The sequence below is a fragment of the Vigna angularis genome, chromosome 4 (assembly GCF_016808095.1).
Source record: "Vigna angularis cultivar LongXiaoDou No.4 chromosome 4, ASM1680809v1, whole genome shotgun sequence".
Classification (NCBI taxonomy): domain Eukaryota; kingdom Viridiplantae; phylum Streptophyta; class Magnoliopsida; order Fabales; family Fabaceae; genus Vigna; species Vigna angularis.
The window spans coordinates 36158546-36182186 of NC_068973.1; the positions used below are offsets into that span (position 1 = coordinate 36158546).

At 31.3% G+C, this 23641-nt stretch overlaps 1 protein-coding gene and 1 long non-coding RNA gene across 6 annotated transcripts; one reads left to right on the plus strand and one right to left on the minus strand.

Moving 5' to 3' along the window:
• Positions 1-107: 107 nt before the first annotated feature.
• On the minus strand, positions 108-987 carry LOC128196309 (uncharacterized). The gene is made up of 3 exons (XR_008248467.1): positions 743-987; positions 566-632; positions 108-422 (listed from the first exon to the last, which is right to left on the minus strand). It is a non-coding gene; the product is annotated as an uncharacterized LOC128196309 (long non-coding RNA).
• Positions 988-5608: 4621 nt separating this feature from the next.
• On the plus strand, positions 5609-22615 carry LOC108331159 (UPF0481 protein At3g47200). Of its 5 annotated transcripts, none has more exons than XM_052877247.1 (3): positions 20790-21014; positions 21101-21893; positions 22072-22208. In XM_052877247.1, the coding sequence occupies exons 2-3, from the start codon at positions 21117-21119 to the stop codon at positions 22072-22074; spliced, it is 780 nt and encodes a 259-aa protein (XP_052733207.1). In that variant the 5' UTR covers positions 20790-21014; positions 21101-21116; the 3' UTR covers positions 22075-22208. The 5 variants fall into 5 exon arrangements, with proteins under 5 accessions (XP_052733206.1, XP_052733205.1, XP_017421290.1 ...); XM_017565802.2 differs by having other exon boundaries at positions 20791-21014; positions 22057-22194; XM_052877246.1 differs by lacking the exon at positions 20790-21014 and adding an exon at positions 5609-5735 and having other exon boundaries at positions 21101-22615.
• The last annotated feature ends 1026 nt before the right edge of the window (positions 22616-23641 follow it).

Consider the following 23641-nt stretch of genomic DNA (forward strand, 5'->3'; position numbering starts at 1 on the left):
ACGTAGAATTTTTATATGTAAGAACGATAATAAAGAGTATATACATTAAATAATTAAATATTTTGTAAAAACAAATCAATATAAATGAAACATAACTATTTAACATTACAACACACAAACACGATATAGAGGAGAATTGAATTGCTCTGAAATGAGTAATTAGAGAAGATGGATACAATAAAATAAAATAAAATAAAAAATAGAGAAACAAGGAAGTTGACTGATTGATGAGGTCTTCGAAGGACGTGAGCATTCTAAGATTGTTTTATCTGCCAGATTGAGCAAATTGTTTGAACAAAAGAGAGAATAAGAACAACAATAGCAGCAACGGTAGCAGCGGTTTGCCAAGGACTTTTACAGTAATCACGTCTGAGAGTTGACTTCAACTTAAGACGACGACTTTTATACGAAGCATCCAAGTCCTGCCATAGAGAAACGTAATCAGAACTAAAATCTTTGAGAACAATATTTCTGCAAAGACGTTTAGTCCTTTCAGCCGCAGAATCACTGTCCCCTAATAAGTTCCTCATAATTCCCGCTCTAACCAGTACATCCACATCCTTACCTGTGTTTACTAGGTATTGCAGAACAAGAGCATACTCTGTTATGTAGCCATCATCAGGATAGTGAAACTGCTCCAAAGCCACCATATTGCGAAACAAAAGTTCAGTACCATCATCCACTCTGAATTTTGGTATTTTAAGAACCTTTCTTGAAAAACTCAAGTTTAGAAAGCACTTACTTTCGTTGGTTTCAAACCTTATTCCTGCTTCTGACAGCTTAGTAACACTGGGAATTTGCTGCCATTGGCTACTCCTTGTAGTTTGTTTTCTTCCACATAAGTAAAAATTTCGTAACAAATCTGTGAAATGGTGACATGTTGGGATAAGATTTGGAGACAAATCTAACCTATTGAAAAAGTCAAAGTATTTAAATGTAAGCAGGATGAATGAAGGAATGTCACTGTCACCACCGCCAATAGATAGGGAAAAGAGATCGTGAAGAACAAAAAAAGGAACTTGGTTCTCAAGCAACAACAAATCATATAATATCATAAATCCAAACCATGGTGTTGAAAGATACTTGTCATATGTCTTATAGTGAGTTGTCCAAAAGAGTTCGAGTATAAATCCGGAATCCACACAGATTATCTCTACCAGTTCCTTCGGGCTAAACTCAAGTACGTCTGAGTAGCATTGACGAATTTGGAGCTCCTTACCTGCTATATAATTGATCCAGCTTTCCATCCTTGTGTTGGTTCGTTCAAGAAATGACTTGCAATACGTTAGTTTGTGTCTTTCCATGTTCTGAAGATGGGAGTTGTTATGGTGATAAGGGCCTATGGAAACAACCTTTGGGGTGTAAGCTTCATGGTTGATTTGGCGAATAAGTAAAGGTACTCTGTAGATGCAGCACTCTTCAGATATGGGTGGGTTTGCTTTCTCCAGCATTCCTTGAACATGGATCACAACATCATCCATGTTCATCATTCTACTAATCTAAATATTAAAAAATGTAACTAGTAAGGTAGAGTCAGAAACTAAAACCAGAATTAAAATGATCAATTTATCACATAATCTGACAGTAGGACATTGTGGCTGATCCATCCCTCTTTTCCCTGATCCATCTATTTATATGTCAATCACGCACCTAAACTTATTATTGTGCATTTTTTTTATATTTACATCATTCATTAGGCTATATTAATTTTAGTCAAGTTGTAGAAATATTTTTTTAGTCAGAAAGTTGCCGAGGAAGGGCAATAAAATGAAGAAACTATGAACATTCCATTCCAAATTCAGCAACTACGTTTAATCTCTCATCGTGGTGTTAAAATCCTAACCATAATTGTTGATTACTCCACACACAAAATAATCTGATTAATTTAAGTTCATTTAATTCAAATGATAATTCTGAATTGGTCTTCTTGTTTGTTAGACAAATAAATTATTAGATGTTCTCGAATTAGTCTTCTGTCGTTTGTTAGATGAATAAATTATTAGATGATTGTTAAGCGTTGAAATGTATTTATTTTATAACGTGATAAAATTATACTTATTTTGCATTGAGATTGATAATATCTTTTGTAATTATATTAAAAATGAAAATGGATAATACGTGATGCATGGAAAATTATACTTTATCCTAATGTTTTTTTCTAAGTAATTGATGAATATGATTTAATTGGAAAATTTACAATCAGTGAAATGTAAAGTAAAAACGTTGAATAACTAATTAATTTGGTGGAAGAACGTGAAATTACTATAAAAGCTAAGAATAAAGATTCCTTGACACACCTAAATATTTTACATTCATTTGATATTATCTTTACTTACTTTTTATTCTCTTTTTTTTAAACAATACAAAAACTTATTCTTATAACCTGTGTCAAATAAATGTAAAAGTGTGTCATGGTATCATTACTAAAAAATTAACTAAAAAAAATTGTTTATGGTCATGTAACCATAAAACAGAACCATCATCACCAAGTAAGGACAGCTTAATTTGTCATTACTTTCCGTGACTATTTTATAAAAGTTTAGAAAAACTTTATTCTAAGTGAATTTAATTCATACATGTAAAAAGAGACATTCTTCTAGTGGTCTGTTTAATCTCCCCCGGTGGGTGATAGTTTCCATTATCCGTGTTTGTTTGAGTGTGGAAAAACCTTCATATGAGTGTGAACCAGAAAATTGAGAAGAGAAGAACCAAATAACAAGATTTCTAACCTCTTATTATTCAGTCATGTCCACAATCTATAAATTATTGTAATATACCGTGTTCATGTACACGTTGTTTTATCTTGACTTTCACGCTCCATCTTCTACTTCTGTTATCTTTTCTGGTCTTCAAAATTCTATAAACTATCCTCGATATTAATTTTTCTCCTGGCTCTTCCTCCACAGGAGAATCCGCAGTATCTAACTCATCCTGCCTTTCATCACCAGTGGGATACTGGTCCTTTAGAAGGTCATTTATAATCTCAGCTTTGTCCCTTGCACCATTGCATTCTGCTCTGCTGTCATGCACCTCTTTGTAGGGGAAAACATTTTCATGAAAAATGACATTTCTACTTATAAAAAGCTCCTTGGTATTTATGTCCAGCACAATGTAGCCTTTCACACCATATTTGTATCCTAAAAAGACTCCCTTTCTAGCTCTAGGGTCGAGCTTGCTTCTGTTATTTTCAAGGGTTGAGGCAAAACATAAGCTGTCAAAAGTCTTGAGATCTAAATAAGTGGGAGGTATTTTATAGAGAAGTTCATGAGGCGTTTTATGGTTAAGAATTATGGTAGGTAGTCTATTTATAAGATAGACAGCATGGCCAACAGCATAAGACCAGTAGGCATTGGGTAGATTGGATTGAAAAAGAAGGCCACGGGCAACATTTAAAATATGTTGATGTTTTCTCTCAACAACAGAGTTTTGTTCTGGGGTCTCAACACAACTCTTTTGGTGATTGATCCCATGTTTATTATAAAAATCCTCACAATTGAACTCAGGTCCATTATCAGACCTTATGGTTTTGATTAATTTGTCAAACTGATTTTTAACTTTGATTACAAAATTCTGCAGTAACTCCCTAGTTTGACCCTTATTGTTCATTAGAAAAATCCATGTGTGCCTACTGTAATCATCCACAATAGTGAGAAAATATTTATGGCCATGCACAGAAACAGTATTAAGAAGACCCCAAATATCACAGTGAACAATTTCAAAACTATCAGTGGTGACAGAAACACTCTTAGGAAAAGATAACCTTCGTTGTTTAGCATAGTGGCAAGTGTCACAAACAGTATTAGTGTCAACCTTAACATAGGGAAAAGTTTCACATATGAATTTCATAACCCTGTTTCCAGGGTGGCCTAATCTATAGTGCCACAAGTTTACATCAAGATTCTTAAACGAGAAAGCAGTCTTAACAGTATATCTTTGATCAGATTTAGGGAAAGCTTGTAGATAATAGAGGCCCTTCCAAGAGTTAGCACATCCAATCATCTTCAATGTATGATTCTCCTTTATCTGGCAGGTCTTAGAGTAAAAAGTCAGACTGCAATCTAAGTCTCTAATGAGACTTTGAACAGAAATTAAATTGAAGCAAAATTCAGGTATATAGAGAACATTAAAAATAATAAGATCCTTGGAAAATTGTACAGTTCCAGCATATTCAGCAGTTAAAATAGCATTGTTTGGCAGTTTTACTGAAATAGGTTTAATTTTATGAAAAGAGACAAAGTTCGTTCTATCATGTGTCACATGATCTGTGGCACCAGTGTCTATAATCCAGGAAAGTGTACCTTGTTTATGTTGAGTGTCACTTCTCTGAACTTGATTAACTTTGTGAGGAGGTTCATCCATTTTGTCCATCATCCTGAGTAGTTTTTGGACTTGTTCAGCAGTGAAGGGGGGAAGAATATTACCACTGTTTGTTTGTTGTGTGCTCTGAACTCCTTCAGGTTCAGTGCTGGTCTGGCATGCATTTGCAGACCCCCAGTCAGTCCTCTTGTCTTGGTTATTGTCACCCTTCTTGTACCAAGGAGGGTATCCATGCTTAGAATAGCATTCATCTATAGTGTGGTTCATCTTGTTACAAAAGGAGCATTGTTTCCCATAATTGGGATTTCTGCCCCTTCCTCTGCCACGAAAACCAGATCCTCTTCCCTGGCCCTTCCATTGGCTGTTCTTATCAGTTGTATTTGCCAGAATTTTGACTTCGGGAGAGCTGTGTTTCTCTTGTCTCTCCTGCTGCATAATGAGAGAGAAAACCCGATTGATATTGGGTAGAGGATCCATTAAAAGGATCTGTGTCTTGACTGTACTATAAGAGTCGTTTAACCCTTTCAAGAAACATATTACATGCTCCATCTCCCTGTATTTTAAGGAGATTCTTGAAAGATCACAACTACAGGGAACTTTACATGTGCAACTAGGAATGGGTCTTAGAAATTCCAACTCTTCCCATAGGATTTTCAGATCAGTAAAGTATTGGCTCACTCCCCTTTCTCCCTGTTTGATAGAGTGTATATCCTGTAACAAGTCAGAAATCTTGAAATAATCTCCTTTGGAGAATCTTTCTCTCAGTTCATCCCATAATTCCTTGGCCTCTTCAACATATATGACACTTTCAGCAATCTGTGGAGAGAGAGTCTTTGTTATCCAAGATAAGATCATCACATTACATCTTTCCCATGCATCAAACAGTGCATCAGTTTGCTGGGGTTTCTTTATGGACCCATCAACAAACTTGGTTTTATTCTTGGAGAGCAAGGCTCTCCTCATACTTCTGCTCCATGAAGAGTAATTACTCTCGTTCAAAGTCTGTGTAATGAGGGTGAGACCCGGGTTCTCACCTGGATGCAGATAATAGGGGCTGGATGGGTTGGTGGGGTCTTCCATAAAAAAAACCGAAACAGCCCAAGAAGATACCAAGAATAGAATCAGAGGTGCAAGGCAGCAGAGCAGGTACTAGACCTGCTCTGATACCATATTGAAGTTGGCCCAGCACTGTGCAATCAGTTGTGCGGCCCAGCCCATTTGGAATTGCACCCGAGAAGGCTTAATACAGAAAAGAAAAGCCACGCAAGCAGAGTTGCGTGATATGCGCACAGGAAGAGAGAGAACGGAGCGTTCTGGAAGCTCCTTCAACCTCGGGTGCTGTCCGTTCAAGGTGGTGGTTCCGGAGGCAGCGGTTGACGACGGTGAAGAAGGCAAAGATGGAGAGCGTGCCAAAACAGGTAAGAAAAACCTAGCATTTTCTCATTATCTGAAATCTTAAGAAGTTCTGATACAGATTGAATGTAATGTAATATTTCTTAGTGTTAACGGAGGAAAAAGGGGAGAGCTCTATTTATAGAGCTCTTGTCTGAACAACCATGAAAAACATAGGAAAACAGTAAAACCTAACAAACATTTAAACTAACTAACAGAAAACAGAAAGGGGTTACTGTCTTTATGACAGTAACCAACTTTATTCCCAATATTCCATGTTCTGGTTTACGGTGATAAGGGCCTATGGAAATAACCTTTGGGGTGTAAGCTTCTTCGTTGAGTTGGCGAATAAGTAAGGGTACTCTGTAGATGCAGCACTCTTCAGTTACGGGTGGGTTTGCTCTCTCCAACATTCCTTGAACATGGATCACAACATCATCCATGTTCATCATTCTACTTATCTAAATAATCGAACTCTGTTTCTCACCCTATGCACAGACAATTCCCACCCTCTTTGATACAAATAGACCAAGAAATAGACATAACGTGTGTTCGATTACAAAGAAAGTGAGATCATATTTTAGTATTTTAGTATCTCCTCGAAAACTATAACCTGTAGAAAACTCATTATATTAATATTTTAATTATATTTTTTTATTTTATTGCCAAAGAAAATGGAAATAAATATTAAAGCTGGTTGGTGTAAGGAGACATATTCTGTTTAACGTAGTTTCCACGTAATGAATTATATAAGCAACTAGTTCTACAATGCTCAAGGATCATCGTTACGATGAGAGATTATTAATAGATTTTTTTATTATCAAAGCTGAAATTATTGTATGTACAGTTGGACTTTTTCTGAATTTAAACATAATGTAAAAACTTATGATTTTCCATTTTTGCAATATATATTATCTAAATTATATTTTTATTCTTTCTAATCTAAAAATAAACATGTGTCTCTTTTTAATAAAATGAGTTTACATTATTTTAATCGTATATTTATTTACTTTTTGTATATTTTAATAAATGACACTATTTTTTTATATTTTTATTTAAATGTCTCTCACCTCCCTTTTTATTTAAAAATATAATTCATCAGAACTTACATACAAAAATTATGAAAATTAAAATTAAATTTTTAGAACATAAAATTAAATATTTTTAAAAATAAAAATTGAATGATTTTATCGTAGAAAAAAAAAATGTTCATATATGCAGTCCAAAAATATCTAATTTAAACGAGAGTTTACTAACAAAAATCATAATCATCTCAATAAAAATAGGTAATACGGTGTACAAATCACTTATAAGTGTTATAATTTGGACAATTATAACACTTATAAGTTCCAATAAAAGTTATCTTATATCGACAGTTATTGCTCTATAGTTATAATCTTTTGCATATGTATAGCAAGACATCTTAGGTATGCATTTTCTTCTGAATGTGCTATTTTAGCATGGCTCTTCTCTTTAACGTTCATATAAGTTTATTAATTTTATTTTATTGTTTGTTTTTGTTATCTCTTAGTATATGTAATTAGTTATGAATAGGTCTAGTTTAAGTTCCAAAAGTCTAAATTCAATGCAAGCTATCATATGCCAAAAAAAAAACATATTTGTGACCGTTTACATCTGTCCATCTTCATGCATACTTGTTATGAGCGCTGAAAACTGCAAGTGTGATAGTATTTAACCAAAATTTTGTTGTGCTTTTCTTTATTGCCATGCTAGAGTAGGACAAATAAGTAGTTATCGTGTTCGAATGAGCACAGTATATAATAATACATAAAGCAGATATCATAGCTTATGTCAAAATGTTACATATACATGTGATGGCTTTTAATAAGGTGTTGATTGCGTTAGTTAGCTGGCTCAGATGATTATATTATTTTCCACTTTATTACCGAATTCAAGATTGCTATATTATTGGTTAAATATGGTTTGAATTACAAATTTTTTTTTGCTAAAAACAGACATTTAGCTACAATTTTACTGCATTTATGACACAGTGTGATGTTACTGGGATTTACATAAAAATAATGATATCTTCCCAATGAATATTACTTGCGTGTTTAACAATTTGTTAAAATATCATTAGTTAAATCTACATTTAAACATAGAACAATTTGACGCTCACAGTGAAACAAATTAACTTCAAATTTTATCAATATTTTTATTTTTTTAAATTAATTATGATTCTTTTTCATATCTCTACTAGTAGAAAAACAACAAATTTCAGTTTTTGGTATTTTATAAAACATGAACTATGAATGTGTAGTGTATCAACAACAAACAATAATAACAAAATAACAAACAAGTTCAATCAAACAACAAAAACAAACAGATTCAACCAAACATCAAAAAACAAGTTCAACAAAAAACAAAAAACAAGTTCAACAAATAAGTTCTTTAAAACGAAAACGAAAACTAATCTTCAAAATGTGGATTCGTCGAAATAAAGGGTTGCCACCATTGAAAGAGAAAACACACCAACAAAAACACGAAAATAATCGGTCAAAACAAAAGTAATTAATTAACATTCATTTGTAACAAATGAAACAAAAATTATATGTGATGGTCGTCAAACTTTGTTCCAGACAAATTTGAGCAAAGAAGAGGGTATCGCGTCCTAACATAAATTGAATGAATTTTCAATCTTCCACTCAAATTTATATCCTTTTGACGTCTAATTCTATACATAAATACATTTTCACCTTCACACCAAACATTTTCGCAAATTTTACCCAATATAGCAAATTGACGTCAAATTACAATCCTAAACTACCTCTAATAATTGTATTTATTTATAAAAATGTCACTAATCATTTATTACGTTGATTATTTTTGTAACGTTATAGGTTGTTTTTACACCAGTCCTATATGCAATTTATTGACAAAAGAAACTTTAATTCCATTGTTAAATGTGAAAAAAAACTTTAATTTTAAAGTAATTATTGATTAACTTTTAATTCCATCTTTAAATGATTATTAAATTTTTATTGTCGATCGGTTATTAAAAAATTAGTCATATCCAAACATTGAAGACCAATTTAATGATCAAAACATGTTCGTAATTATGCTCATTAATTTGACAAATTTTTCGTTTGTTAATTGAGTGGTTGAAATAAAAATATACAGCAGCCAATTCTTCGGTTGAAAATGGGACAAATTTTATTAAATTGAAAAATAATTTCGGTTGTTAATTTGTTCAGGATGTGAATTGTATAATAATATTATATAGTTTTCGGTTGCTAAGATGTGAGATTTTTAGTTTAAATAAAATAGCTTCTATGATAAACAATAAAAATGTTTAGTGACCAAAATATTTCAATAGTTAAATAACAAATTTAAATATTTCTTTTGTCGAAATACTAGTGACTAATTCAGTGTACAATATGTTGACCTTGTAAACAATTTTATAGTGGGAATAATTGTCAACTCCAATTTATAATGCAGTAGATAGTAATATAAAAATTAAAAGTATTAATATTACATGAATAAAACTAAAAATAGTTTTAAATAAATATCACAATATTTAAAGTTTTCATATAATTAAATATACACCTAACAATTCTCTTGTTTATCATTATTAGGATAGCAAAAAATTATGCGGATAAAATCCGCGATAGATAGTTGGTACCTGCTGATATTTATTACTTGTTTAGTAGGTATTTTAATACCCGTTAATAAATGGGTAAAATGCAGATATTATATTATTTGTATCCGCGTATATTTGATACCTCAAAAAAAAATTTAATTTATATTTTATTAAGTTAAATTTAATTAAAATTAATATTAATTTATATTTTATAAGGTTAAATTTAATTAAAATTAAAATTTAATTTATATTATATTTTATAGATTTTTTGTAATTTTATTTAAATTTTATTTTAATAATTTATAAAATATATATTTTTAAATATTTACGGGTATCAACAGGTATCCGTGAGTTTTTAAATACCTACGAATATCTTTTAAGCAAATATCTGTGCAAATAACAGGTCGGATAGCGGATGAAGTTTTTTTATCAGGTCAGATTATGGATAGACATTGTCTGTGTCCGATCCGAATGGTCTACTCTATCATCTCTATTGTTAAGAGAATTAGAAGAGTATGGTATAAGATTTTTCAGTTCACTTTGCTAAAATAAGTTTTATATGCTCATTTTATTGTGTATGCATTCACTCTAGCTCGTAATTTTGCATTTGTTATTCTCTTAACATCCAATTTGGTCCGAAGTAAAAATTATTTATAAAAAATTTCAAAAATAGACCTTTAACTAAAAGGGTAAAACAAAGTTTCCTCAAATTTAAAAGAATATTAAAAAATTAATTAATTAATTTTTTTAATTAAAAAAATCAATTAATAAAAATATTAAATTAGATTTTTTTGTTGAGTTCAAGTCCATTTTCATTCCCACACCATCCCTTTTTTTACACCTTGATTTTATTTTATTAGGCCAATTTCTTTTATTCCTACACGCTCCCATTTTTGTTTTTTTTACCAAGCAACCCACTCTTACCACTACAACCCAATTCATTTTTTTTAACATTTTCTCCTCCTACCATTAATAAAAATATCAATATAATATTTATATAAATAATAAATTTTATTTTAATTTAAAGAAAAAAATATTATTTTATTTAAAAAATTAAAATTAAATTAAATAAAAGAACATATATATATATATATACATATTAAATTAAATACAAAATAATAATATTTAATGATAATATTAACACATAACATTACATGTGACAGTGAAATGTAACATTACTATGTTACATGATATGCAACATACTTGACACATAATAAAAAAAGTTTAGATAAAAAATATTAAAAAATAATTAAAATTAAAATAAATAAAAGACTCTAAACTGACATGTAACATTGTTGATTGTTGGTATATTATTAACGAAAATTATTTAATTGAATTAATTTTTTAAAAATTAGAACCTAATAAAAGAAAAACAAATTTGTAACTTTTCAGTAAAAATTAGAAAAAAATTAAAAATAATTAAGCCTAATTAAAATAATATTTTTTTCTTAAGAAAATTATAATGTTGAGGTTAAATTATTATATCATTAAAGAAAAACTGAAGATTTTAGAACTTCTACTAAAATTTAACGTTAGTATATCTATATTATAAAATAAAAAGGGTGTTACAGAATATATAAGTTTAATTTATGGAAAGGCACGTAAGTGAAAATAAAAAATAGAAAAGGCGAAGTGTTTTGCTTCTTGTTTTTTTTTTTACTTTTAGAACAAAAGATAATACGAATATCTTAAAAGTAAAAGTAATGTAAGAACGTGATACCCACAAAAATTATTAAAGAAATTAGTGTAAAAGATCATTGTTAGATATATTTATTAGAATCCCCAATCAAATTGGTTAAATTAATTGGTAGTTTAGTTTGGTTAATTAGTCCATTTCTCCCAAATAAACTAAACAATTTAAAGTAAAGTAGAGCGCAAACACCAAAAACGGACAAGCAATAAAAGTGCTCAAAGCGTGAATATTATCCCGTAATGTGAACTGTGATACTATCCAACTGGCAGCTTATTGTAATTTGTAATTTATTTTAGTGATCTTTATTGCGGAAAATAATATTTCCATCGTAGTTATACATAATTAAAATAAGACGAATTAATTGATAAACCATAAAAATGTTATCTACTTTTATCAATGGTTGACACAATTTAAAAGATGCTATATAAATTTTAAAATTCTAGAAGGGTGGGAGCATTAATAATAAAGTATCAAGTTTAAATATCAAATTAATCTTTTATTGTGAACTAAAATTTAAAGAATAATATTATCAGTATGACCTGTAAGAGAAAATGTCGATGCCATACTGTAAGTAAAAGGAAAACATTAATTTTAAACGAAAATTTTATATGACAATGTTCTTTATTCGTATAATAATAGAAATTAATATAATAAATTGAAAAAAAATATATCATGCAGATAGAACAATCTCTTTTCAAGACATTATCTTTATTTCAGATCTCTGCAGTCCCAGCGAGACTCATTACATTAGATTAGATCATGTTCTGCATAATATTCTTTGAGAGCATCACCAAGCTTTACGCTTAGCATCATAAGAATAATCAATTACAACACTCCAAGTGAGGAAACCATTGAAACACCGAAATTGAACTGATTAAAAAAAAAACTCACAACAATTAGCATGTAACATGTAAAAATAACTGAATTGATCAGGCATAAATCTATTCTTTCGGGAGTACACCGATGATAGAACAAACTGTTTGAATCACGGAGAGAACAAGGAGAACAATTGCAGCAATGGTAGCAGCAGTTTGCCAAGGACTGTTGCAATAATCACGTCTCAGAGTGGATTTCATCTTATTAAAGATATTACGATAAAAAACATTCAATTTTTGGCTGACAGTAAGGTAATTTGAATTCATGTTTGACTGTGTAATATTTTTGCTAAGACTATTGAACAGATTGACCACAGTATCAGTGTCTCCTGTCCAGTTCACCAGTACTTCCTGTTGGACAAGTGTATCCACATCTCTGCTGCTGTTTATAAGGAAGTCAAAAAGACAAACATAGTCTGTAATGTAGGAGTCTAGAGGATAGTTACACTGCTCCAAAGCCACCATATTTCGAAACAAAACCTCAGTACGATCTTCCACTGTCAACTGCGGCATTTGAAGAACTCCTCCTGAAAATTTCAAGTCTAGTAAAGAAAACAGTGGCCCAACAGAAGGCCTAAACCTGTGGCCCAGTATCGAGACTTAAGTCTCTCCTTTGCAAAATATCTTTAGAATCAGAAAGTGGCTGAGAACGTTGAAAGCTTCAAATCCCGTGTGCTCTGCAAGGACGATGCGCGACAAAGACACTTGGATGTCCGTTCCGGTCAGTTCGATAGTGATGGAAAGTATTCCGGTGAGATGGCCATGGGTGGCAGATGAGAAGGATATCGGAAGAAAAGAAGATGCACGGTAAAGGTATGTAATCTATATTTGAGAGAAAAGTAAAATTGCTGTTGTTATTTTCTTGATTTCTTCTACATCTTTTGTTTCTGATACTGGAAGCCCTTATATAGGGTTCCGGTAACACCAAAACAGAAAACCCCAAAAATAGAACACCCTAGAAGCAAAATTACTGTTCAAATGAACAGTAACCACTAACAGAACAATAAAAGACTCAACGGAAATAACAAACACAATTTAATATCCTCCCCTCAAGCTGGATGGTGGATGTTCACCATTCCAAGCTTGGGAATAATCGACTTAAATCGAGTGCGATGAGGGAATTTTGTGAAGACATCAGCAAGCTGTTCTTCTGACCGAATAGGTAGTAAATGTAGAAATTTAGCTTGTATCTTCTCACGGACAACGTGACAATCCAACTCTATATGCTTGGTGCGCTCATGAAAACTTTGGTTTTGAGCTATGTGTCTCGCAGAGTTGTTGTCACAGTATAAGATAGCTGTAGCAACCGGTGTGACTTCGAGGTCTTGAAGGAGATAATGCAACCATTGCATCTCACAAACTGTAGCAGCAAGAGCCCTGTATTCCGCCTCTGTAGATGATCTCGAAACCGTACTCTGCTTCTCTGATCTCCAAGAGACGAGAGATTTTCCTAGGAAAACGCAATAACCTGTGGTTGATCTCCTTGTATTAGGGCAGGTGGCCCAGTCAGAGTCGCTGAATCCCTTTATCTGTATCTCCGAATCAGAAGCAAAGAAAAGTCCTTCAGATGGACTTGACTTAACATATCTAAGTATATGTTGCAAAGCCTGATAATGATGCTTGGTTGGTTCCTGCATAAACTGACTCAACAGGTTAACTGTAAAACATATATCAGGTCTAGTGTTAGTAAGGTAGAAAAGTTTTCCTATTAGTCTCCGATAATCACTAGGATTATCCATGTAATCCTCTGTCTTGTATAATGAGTTGTTGTTGCTCAAATATGGTGTAGAACTGGGTTTGCTTCCAAGCATCCCTGTTTCCTCAAGAATATCAAGTGCATATTTTCTTTGGCAAACGTGTATTCCTTTTCTAGACCTAGCAACTTCAAAACCAAGAAAATACTTAAGTTCTCCCAGGTCCTTAATGTGAAATTGGTTGTGTAAAAGGGTTTTTACCAAACTGATTTCTTTCATTGAATTTCCTGCTAAGACAACATCATCAACATAGACAAGTAAAGCTGTGAAGTCTGTGTTAGTTCTTTTGACAAATAAAGAGTGATCTGATTTAGACTGATTGTATCCAGAAGAAATAAGAAATGAGGAAAGTTTATCAAACCATTGTCTACTGGCTTGTTTCAAGCCATATAAGGACTTAGTTAACTTACAAACTTAACCTTTATTATCAACATTTAAGCCTGGCGGAGGATCCATATATACATCTTCATTCAAGTCTCCATGGAGAAAGGCATTGTCTACATCAAGTTGATGTAGAAACCAATTCTTAGAAGCTGCAAGAGCAAGAAGCATTCTAACAGAAGTAAGTTTAGCAACAGGGGAAAATATGTCTAGAAAATCTATACCCTCTTGTTGGGTATACCCTTTGGCTACCAACCGAGCCTTGTATCTTTCAACACTACCATCAGCTTTGTGTTTGATCTTATAGACCCACTTACATCCAATAGATCTCTTTCCCGGAGGAAGTTGAGTCATGAACCAGGTTTTATTTGCTTGTAGAGCTTGAATTTCCTTTTGCATAGCATTGATCCATTCTGGGTTGTTCTTGGCTTGTTCATAAGAACTTGGTTCTTTGTTATTAGTTATAGCAAGAGTATATCTTAAGTGCTTGTCAGATAGATTTTTGTAAGATAAAACATTTGTTATTGGGTAAGGAGTACTCAAACCATTTTTGACAGTCAAGTATGTAGATGGAGATTCATCTCCTTCTTGAATATAATTCTTCAAGTATTCTGGAGTTTTTCTAACTCTGCTAGATCTTCTGTGAACATTTTCTTGCTGCTGTTCTGTGGGATTTGTGTCTTCATTAGTGGAAGTATTGCTTTCTGTCGAGTTTCTACCATTTGAATTACTTTGATCAGGATTCTGGTTCTCTCTTTCATCCTCTGCAGATTCTTTCTCATTCCTGGAATAAATATTATCAAGGAAAAACATATTTTCTTCACCACAATTACCACTATCTTTCCCTTTCTGTTTATCCCTATATGGGAATACGTTTTCATAGAAAACAACATTTCTGCTTATGATTATCTCTCTACTATTGATATCAAGAACTATATACCCTTTCATTCCACTCTTGTATCCTAGGAATATTCCTTTCCTAGCTCTCGGATCAAGCTTGCTCCTATTGTTTTCTAAAGTAGATGCAAAACAAAGGCATCCAAACACCTTTAGATCAAGATAGGTGGGTGAATCATTATACAAGAGTTCAAAAGGTGTTTTGTCATTGATAACAGGAGAAGGCAATCTATTTATTAAAAAGACAGCATGAGATAAAGCATAAGACCAATAGGTGTGAGGGATATTTGATTGAAAGATTAAGCTACGAGTAACATTCAATATGTGTTGGTGTTTTCTTTCAACAACAGAATTCTGTTGTGGAGTTTCAACACAACTTCTTTGATGCTCAATTCCATTAGAATTATAAGTAGCAAGGCAATTAAATTCAGGTCCATTATCAGTCCTAATAATTTTAATTGTTTTGTTAAATTGAGTCTTGATTTTCATGATAAAAGCCTGCAAAAGATCTCTGGTCTGACCTTTGTTATTCATTAGAAAGGCCCAAGTGTGCCTACTATGGTCATCAACTATGGTAAGAAAATATTTGTGCCCATGAACAGAAGGAGTAGAAATAGGACCCCAAATATCACAATGTATTAAATCAAAACAGTTAGTAGACAAAGTATTGCTCTTAGGAAATGTGGATTCGTCGAAATAAAGGGTTGTCACCACTGAAAGAGAAAATAGAATGCACCTGTGAAAGACAAGAACACGAAAATAATCGGTCAAAACAAAAGTAATTAATTAACATTCATTTGTAACAAATGAAACAAAAATTACATGTGATGGTAGTCAAACTTTGTTCCAGAAAAATTTGAGCAAAGAAGAGGGTATCACACGCTAACATAAACTGAATGAATTTTCAATCTTCCACTCAAATTTTTATTGAATTCACTGGCATTTTAACGTCTAACGCTGGGGCATTCGACGTTTTATATCCTTTTGACGTCTGATTCTATACATAAATATATTTTCACCTTCACGCCAAACATTCTCTCGCAAAATTTACCCAATATAACAAATTGATGTTGAATTACAATCCTAAACTACCTCTAATAATTGCATTTATTTACAAAAATGTCACTAATAATTTATTTACGTTGGCTATTTTTGTAACGTTATACGTTGTTTTTACACTAGTCTTATATGCAATTTATTGACAAAAGAAACTTTAATTCCATTGTTAAATGTGAAAAAAAACTTTAATTTTAAAGTAATTATTGATTAACTTTTAATTCCATCTTTAAATGATTATTAAATTTTTATTGTTGATCGGTTATTAAAAAATTAGTCATATCCAAACATTGAAGACCAATTTAATGATCAAAACATGTTCGTAATTATGCTCATTAATTTGACAAATTTTTCGTTTGTTAATTGAGTGGTTGAAATAAAAATATACAGCAGCCAATTCTTCGGTTGAAAATGGGACAAATTTTATTAAATTGAAAAATAATTTCCGTTGTTAATTTGTTCAGGATGTGAATTGTATAATAATATTATATAGTTTTCGGTTGCTAAGATGTGAGATTTTTAGTTTAAATAAAATAGCTTCTATGATAAACAATAAAAATGTTTAGTGACCAAAATATTTCAATAGTTAAATAACAAAATTTAAATATTTCTTTTGTCGAAATACTAGTGACTAATTCAGTGTACAATATGTTGACCTTGTAAACAATTTTATAGTGGGAATAATTGTCAACTCCAATTTATAACGCAATAGATAGTAATATAAAAATTAAAAGTATTAATATTACATGAATAAAACAAAAAATAGTTTTTAATAAATATCATAATATTTAAAGTTTATATATAATTAAATATACACCTAACAATTCTCTTGTCTATTATTATTAGGATGGCAAAAAATTATGGGTACGCAGATAAAATCCGGATAGTTGGTACCTGCTGATATTTATTACCTGCAATCTTAGGTATTTTAATATCCATTAATAAATGGGTCGAATGCGGATATTATACTATTTGTACTTGCGTATATTCTATATCTGAAAAAAATAAAAATAAAAATTTAATTTATATTATTAAGTTACATTTAATTAAAATTAACATTAATTTATATTTTATAAGATTAAATTTAATTAAAATTAAAATTAAATTTATATTATATTTTATATATTTTATGTAATTTTATTTTAATTTTATTTTAATAATTTATAAAATATATATTTTTAAATATTTGCGGATAACAACGGATATTCATGGATATCTGCGAGTTTTTAAATATCTACAAATATTTTTTAAGCAAGTATCAGTGCGAATAGCAGGTCGGATAGCGGGTGAAATTTTTTTATCAAGTCAGATTGTGGATAGGCACTGTTCGTGTCCGACCCGAATGTTTTACTCTATCATCTCTATTGTTAAGAGAATTAGAAGAGTATGGTATAAGATTTTTCAGTTCACTTTGCTAAAATAAGTTTTATATGCTCATTTTATTGTGTATGCATTCACTGTAGCTCGAAATTTTGCATTTGTTATTCTCTTAACATCCAATTTGGTACGAAGCAAAAAATTATTTATAAAAAATTTCAAAAGTAGACCTTTAACTAAAAGGGGTAAAACAAAGTTTCCTCAAATTTAAAAAGAATATTAAAAAAATTAATTAATTAATTTTTAAAATTTTTTAATTAAAAAATTCAATTAATAAAAATATTAAATTAGATTTTTTTGTTGAGTTCAAGTCCATTTTCATTCCCACACCATCCCTTTTTTTACACCTTGATTTTATTTTATTAGGCCAATTTCTTTTATTCCTACACGCTCCCATTTTTGTTTTTTTACCAAGCAACCGACCCTTACCACTACAACCCAATTCATTTTTTTTAACATTTTCTTCTCCTACCATTAATAAAAATGTCAATATAATATTTATATAAATAATAAATTTTATTTTAATTTAAAGAAAAAAAATATTATTTTATTTAAAAAAATTAAAATTAAATTAAATAAAAGAACATATATATACATATTAAATTAAATACAAAATAATAATATTTAATGATAATATTAACACATAACATTACATGTGACAGTGAAATGCAACATTACTATGTTACATGATATGCAACATACTTGACACATAATAAAAAATGTTTAGATAAAAAATATTAAAAAATAATTAAAATTAAAATAATAAAAGACTCTAAACTGACATGTAACATTGTTGATTGTTGGTATATTATTAACGAAAATTATTTAATTGAATTAATTTTTCAAAAATTAGAACCTAATAAAAAAATAAAAACAAATTTGTAACTTTTCAGTCAAAATTAGAAAAAAATAAAAAATAATTAAGCCTAATTAAAATAATATTTTTTCTTTAGAAAATTATAATGTTGAGGTTAAATTATTATATCATTAAAGAAAAACTGAAGATTTTAGAACTTCTACTAAAATTTAACGTTAGTATATCTATGTTGTAAAATAAAAAGGGTGTTACAGAATATATAATTATAATTTATTGAAAGGCAAGTAAGTGAAAATAAAAAATAGAAAAGGCCAAGTGTTTTGCTTCTTCTTTTTTTTTTTTACTTTTAGAACAAAAGATAATACGAATCTCTTAAAAGTAAAAGTAATGTAAGAACCTGATAGCCACAAAAATTATTAAAGAAATTATTGTAAAAGATCATTGTTAGATATATTTATTAGAATCCCCAATCAAATTGGTTAAATTAATTGGTAATTTAGTTTGGTTAATTAGTCCATTTCTCCCAAATAAACTAAACAATTTAAAGTAAAGTAGAGCGCAAAAACCAAACGTGGATGATAGAAAAAGAAAACCAGAGAAATGCGTAATGTCGTTGAAATGTGATGAACAAAGATGGAATAATCTGAGTGGAGAAATATGCAGAATTACACGATTCCTTTCTTTCGATTAAATTTTGAGTCTTTGTCACGAAAGTTTTATCTCTTGCTTGATGCTTTTCTTGAGAGAATCAGAATAATTAATACTCATTTCTTGTGAGCTAAGGGTTTCTTTTATCACAGAACAATATCTGATACACCTTCAGTATGAGTATGATTGACAAAAGCACTGGTATGCATGCATTCGTAATTCCAGCAGCTTTCTAACCGTTTCTCTTCATCTTTCCTCCCTGTAAAATCTTAATCTTATATACCACAAATTCTTATATATCTTGTGCCCAATCTTTACTAGACATATGCATACCGTGTTGAGAAACAACGGTATTTGTTCTCTATGTGAACTCCAAAAATAGACACTGTGCGAAAGCGTAGAAATAGAAGTGTATGCGTAAGAAAAATAATACCGGAAATTTTAACGTGGAAAACCCTCTCGGGAAAAATCACGAGACCTAGTCAAGAAAAATATTTCCACTATAAAAGTAGGATTACAGTGTTTCTCTCACTCTCTCTGAGGATCTCACAGTAAATCTCACCCTCTCGTATGGTATACAAAACTCTCACTTTCACACTCATATTATCTTCTATTGCACTATATCTACACCTCTCGATCGGTATTTCTCTCACACAAAAAATACTCTCTATTTCTCTCCTTCACCGTAGCTCTCTTTTCTTCACGGTAGGTTTCTCTTCTTCTTTTTGTTGGTGTATCTTCTCCATTGATGACCTCCATTTTATAGTAGAGTAAAGAAGAAAAAACAAGGAACATGGTTGGTGAGGTGCACTCATGTTCCGTAAAAAAAGGAGAAATGGGAGACATTTTCTCCAACTTTCGGTGCACTATCTTTTGGTGCATTATTTCTCACTTTGTTCAGCAAGTGGTGGGTCCATTTATTTGTTTATTCAACAAATCTCCCCCATAAGCATTAAATGGACCTTTTTATCTTTCTGACTTAGTTAGAAGGTACCAATATACCAGCACCTTGGCAACAGTCTTCAACCTTCTTGGTTGGTATTGACTTAGTCATCATGTCAGACCAATTCAAGTCTGTATGGATTTTCTCTATCTTCAATTTTTTCTCATCCAGCGCTTCTCGTATCCAGTGATACCGCACGTCGATATGCTTCGAGCGTGAATGAAACATGGGGTTCTTGGTTAGATGGATGATACTTTGATTATCATAATTCACCACATAATCGTCTTGATTATGTCCTAATTCACTTAGGAAATTCTTCATCCATAGCATCTCTTTAGAGGCTTCAGTCACCGCAACATACTCTGCTTCAGTAGTAGACAATGTCACACATTTTTGTAGCTTTGACTGCCAAGAAACAGCTCCCCCTGCAAAAGTAATGAGATAACCTGATGTTGACTTCCTTGAATCGACATCTCCAGCCATGTCTGAGTCTGAATATCTGATTAACTTTAGGTCTCCATTGCCAAAACACAAGCTTCTTTTGACAGATCCTCTTAGATACCTTAATATCCACTTAACAGCTTCCCAATGCTCCTTTGCTGAATTTGACAGGAATCTGCTCACAACTCCTACAACATAGCCAATATCTGGCCTTGTACAAACCATTGCATACATAAGGCTACCCACGGCAGAAGAGTAGGGTACCTTGCTCATTTCTTCTTTTTCTTCTTCATTCTTTGGACATTGCGACTTGCTAAGTTTGAAATGTCCAGCAAATGGAACACGAGCAGATTTGACATTGTGCATGTTGAACCTTTTGAGAATTTTCTCAATGTAATTTTCTTGAGATACCCATAACATTCTTCTAGAACGATCTCTGGAGATTTTCATTCCAAATATCTTCTTTAGTGCACTCAGGTCTTTCATGGCAAAAGACTTGCTCAATACCTTTCTTAGAGCAACTATTTTAATTTTGTCTTTTCCTACCATCAACATATCATCAACACACAAGAGAAGTATGATGGACTCACCATTTTTATAATGCTTCAAAAACACGCAATGGTCTTCTTGAAATTATGTTGGTTGTCAAACATACCATTTTCCATATTAAAACTATTATGAATGCGTGGTTTACTAATAACTCGGCAGGTATGGGTGAACTTCACTCCTCTATTTAACAAACCCCAAACACTGCACATTCATCCCACATAACTTTCTTTGTAATAATTGAGATTTCATACGAATAAGGACGTCGTCAATCAGGTAATATATATCATAATTCCCCACTGCTACATTATTTCTTAATGTCATCATTTTAATTCCTTCCCCATTTTGGTTTCTGGTTTCAGAAATTACTGGAAAAAGATGAGCAAGGATGATGTAGAGATCGATATTAAAAAGTTGTTGGAGAAAGGAAAGTCTCTCATAACTGATGAGTGTTGCATCTACAGAGTACCCTTAAATATTCGCAAACTCAACGAAGATGCTTACACCCCACAGGTTGTTTCTATTGGCCCTTTTCACCATGACACCATCGATCGCCTTCGGGATATGGAAAGTCACAAAAGAATGTATTGCAAGTCATTTCTTGATCGAACCCATACGACATCGGAAAGCTGGATCAGCTACATTGAACGTGAGGAGCCCAAAATTCGCAGTTGTTACTCAGGTACACTTGTCTCCGACAAGAAGAAACTGCTAGAGATAATCTTTGTGGATTGCGGTTTTATACTTGAACTCTTTTGGAGAAAATATTATGATGACAATGTGTTAAGTGATGACATCAATTCTCTTTCAGCACCATGGCTAACCAATATGATGCTATATGATTTGTTGTTACTTGAAAATCAACTTCCCTTTTATGTCCTTGACAATCTCTATTCGGCCAGCTATGATTCTACATATGGTCGTAATTGTAACATCCCTTCGTTCATCGAGCTTACGTATAGGTTTTTTGGCCGTTTCAATATATCCGAGTTGACTTTTGTCAACAATAACGAGATAAAACACTTCACTGATCTGATACGAGTCTTTCACTTTAAACATCCTTGGAGAGGAGAACAAGAGCTTTCAAGGAGCGACGAATTTCTGAAACATCTTCCCAGTGCTACTCAGTTGTCAGAAGCAGGAGTAAGGTTTAAGGTAACCGAAAGTAAATGTTTACTGGATTTGAAATTTACAAAATCGGTTCTTGAAATCCCGCAATTGCTTGTACATGATGCTTCTGAACTTGTGTTTCGCAACATGATAGCTTTAGAGCAGTGTCATTATCCTTATGAGTCCTATATTACTGATTATATTGTAGTTCTGGACGTTCTAGTAAACACAAGCCATGACGTGGATCTACTGCTTCGAAAGGGAATACTGGTGAACTTTTTAGGAGACAGCGATTCTGCGGCTAAAATGATTAATGGTCTTTGTAAAAATTTACTGCAGATAAATTTTAGTTGCCATTACTTTCGTCTCTGCGAAGACTTGAATGCTTTCCTTAGAAATCCCTTTCGTAAATTGAGGTCAAGTTTGAAACGTAATTATTGGCAAACCGCTGCTACCTCTGCTGTAATTCTTCTTGTTCTCTCTTTTGTTCAAACACTTTGCTCTATCTGGGAACTATACAAGCGTTAGAAGTCAATACCTGCTCAATAACTCTTTCCTCTTTCTTTGGTTGCTGTTTATGTTTTTTTTTTTTCATTTGTACCTTTTTTTTAGCTTTATTGTATCATGATCTCTTTGTCTTGTTGCTTAATTAAGAGCAACCTATAGTTCTCTTTTTTATGTTGTGTTTGGTGTGTCATTTTGCTACCAATTATTAATGTACCGTGTTTAGTAATTTCAATGCCATCAATTATGTCAGGTTTATTTTAGTTTTGTTTTTTTGCTCATTTCTTTTTCTTTGCAAATTATTTTATTGACATAATAAATAATTTAATCTACGTACCAATGTATACTGTGTGTTATATTAACAGATTAACAATTGAAAATTAAAGGAATAAAAGACCAATTTTATTTGTGAGAGGAACCAGGTCAATGATTATATATATATATATATATATATAACAAAATGTTAATTAAGATAATCCTAAAGATGGTTTCAGTTATATGGTGTTCTTAACACTTAAGGACTGGTAAAAACAATACATTTTTTTTGAGTATTTTTAGTGTAGGTCTATCAATAAAAGTGGAAGGAAGGATGTTCGACATCGAAGAAACATGTTGAAGTATTGCTCTTGACAATGCTGCCACAAATTTCTATTCATGTATTTGGTGGCCTATTTTATATAAGTTATAAATATTTAAGAATTGAAGTTAAAAGGTTACTAATACAAGTTTATATATATATATATATATATATATATATATATATATATATATATATATATATATATATATATATTAAAGTATGGTGTAGAAAGGTGGAAAGGTTCCAAGATAACATTGTAATAGAATTATCAGTTAAATTATATTGTATATTTGCTTGTGAAATTCTTAAAGGAAACAGTGTGGATGAAAATAGATAGACCATAGCTCGTGGGGATTTACTTGTGGGAGCATATGACAAATATCTTAATTATTTTAAATTTCAAACAGCAAAAAGTTTTAATGTTTTAACAATTTTTAAAAATTATTTAAAATTGATTTGACAACTAACAACAAAGATTAAATATAAAATTTATAGATATAAGAATTATAACAGTTTTCATAACCTTGAGGACTAGAAAATAATAATTTTTTTTGTACAAGATCCAAAACAAAGATATTTAAATTAAATAATTAAAATATCTTTTAAAAATAAAACCATAATCACAAAAACAAATTAATACAAATGAAACATAATTGTCTAGCATTACAATAACTACACAAGTTATTAATTGGCAGCAAAAAGGCACACC

Excerpts from the sequence above, each read along its gene's own strand:
- LOC108331159 (XM_052877246.1), top strand. The coding sequence starts at position 21,117 with ATGAGCAAGGATGATGTAGAGATCGATATTAAAAAGTTGTTGGAGAAA.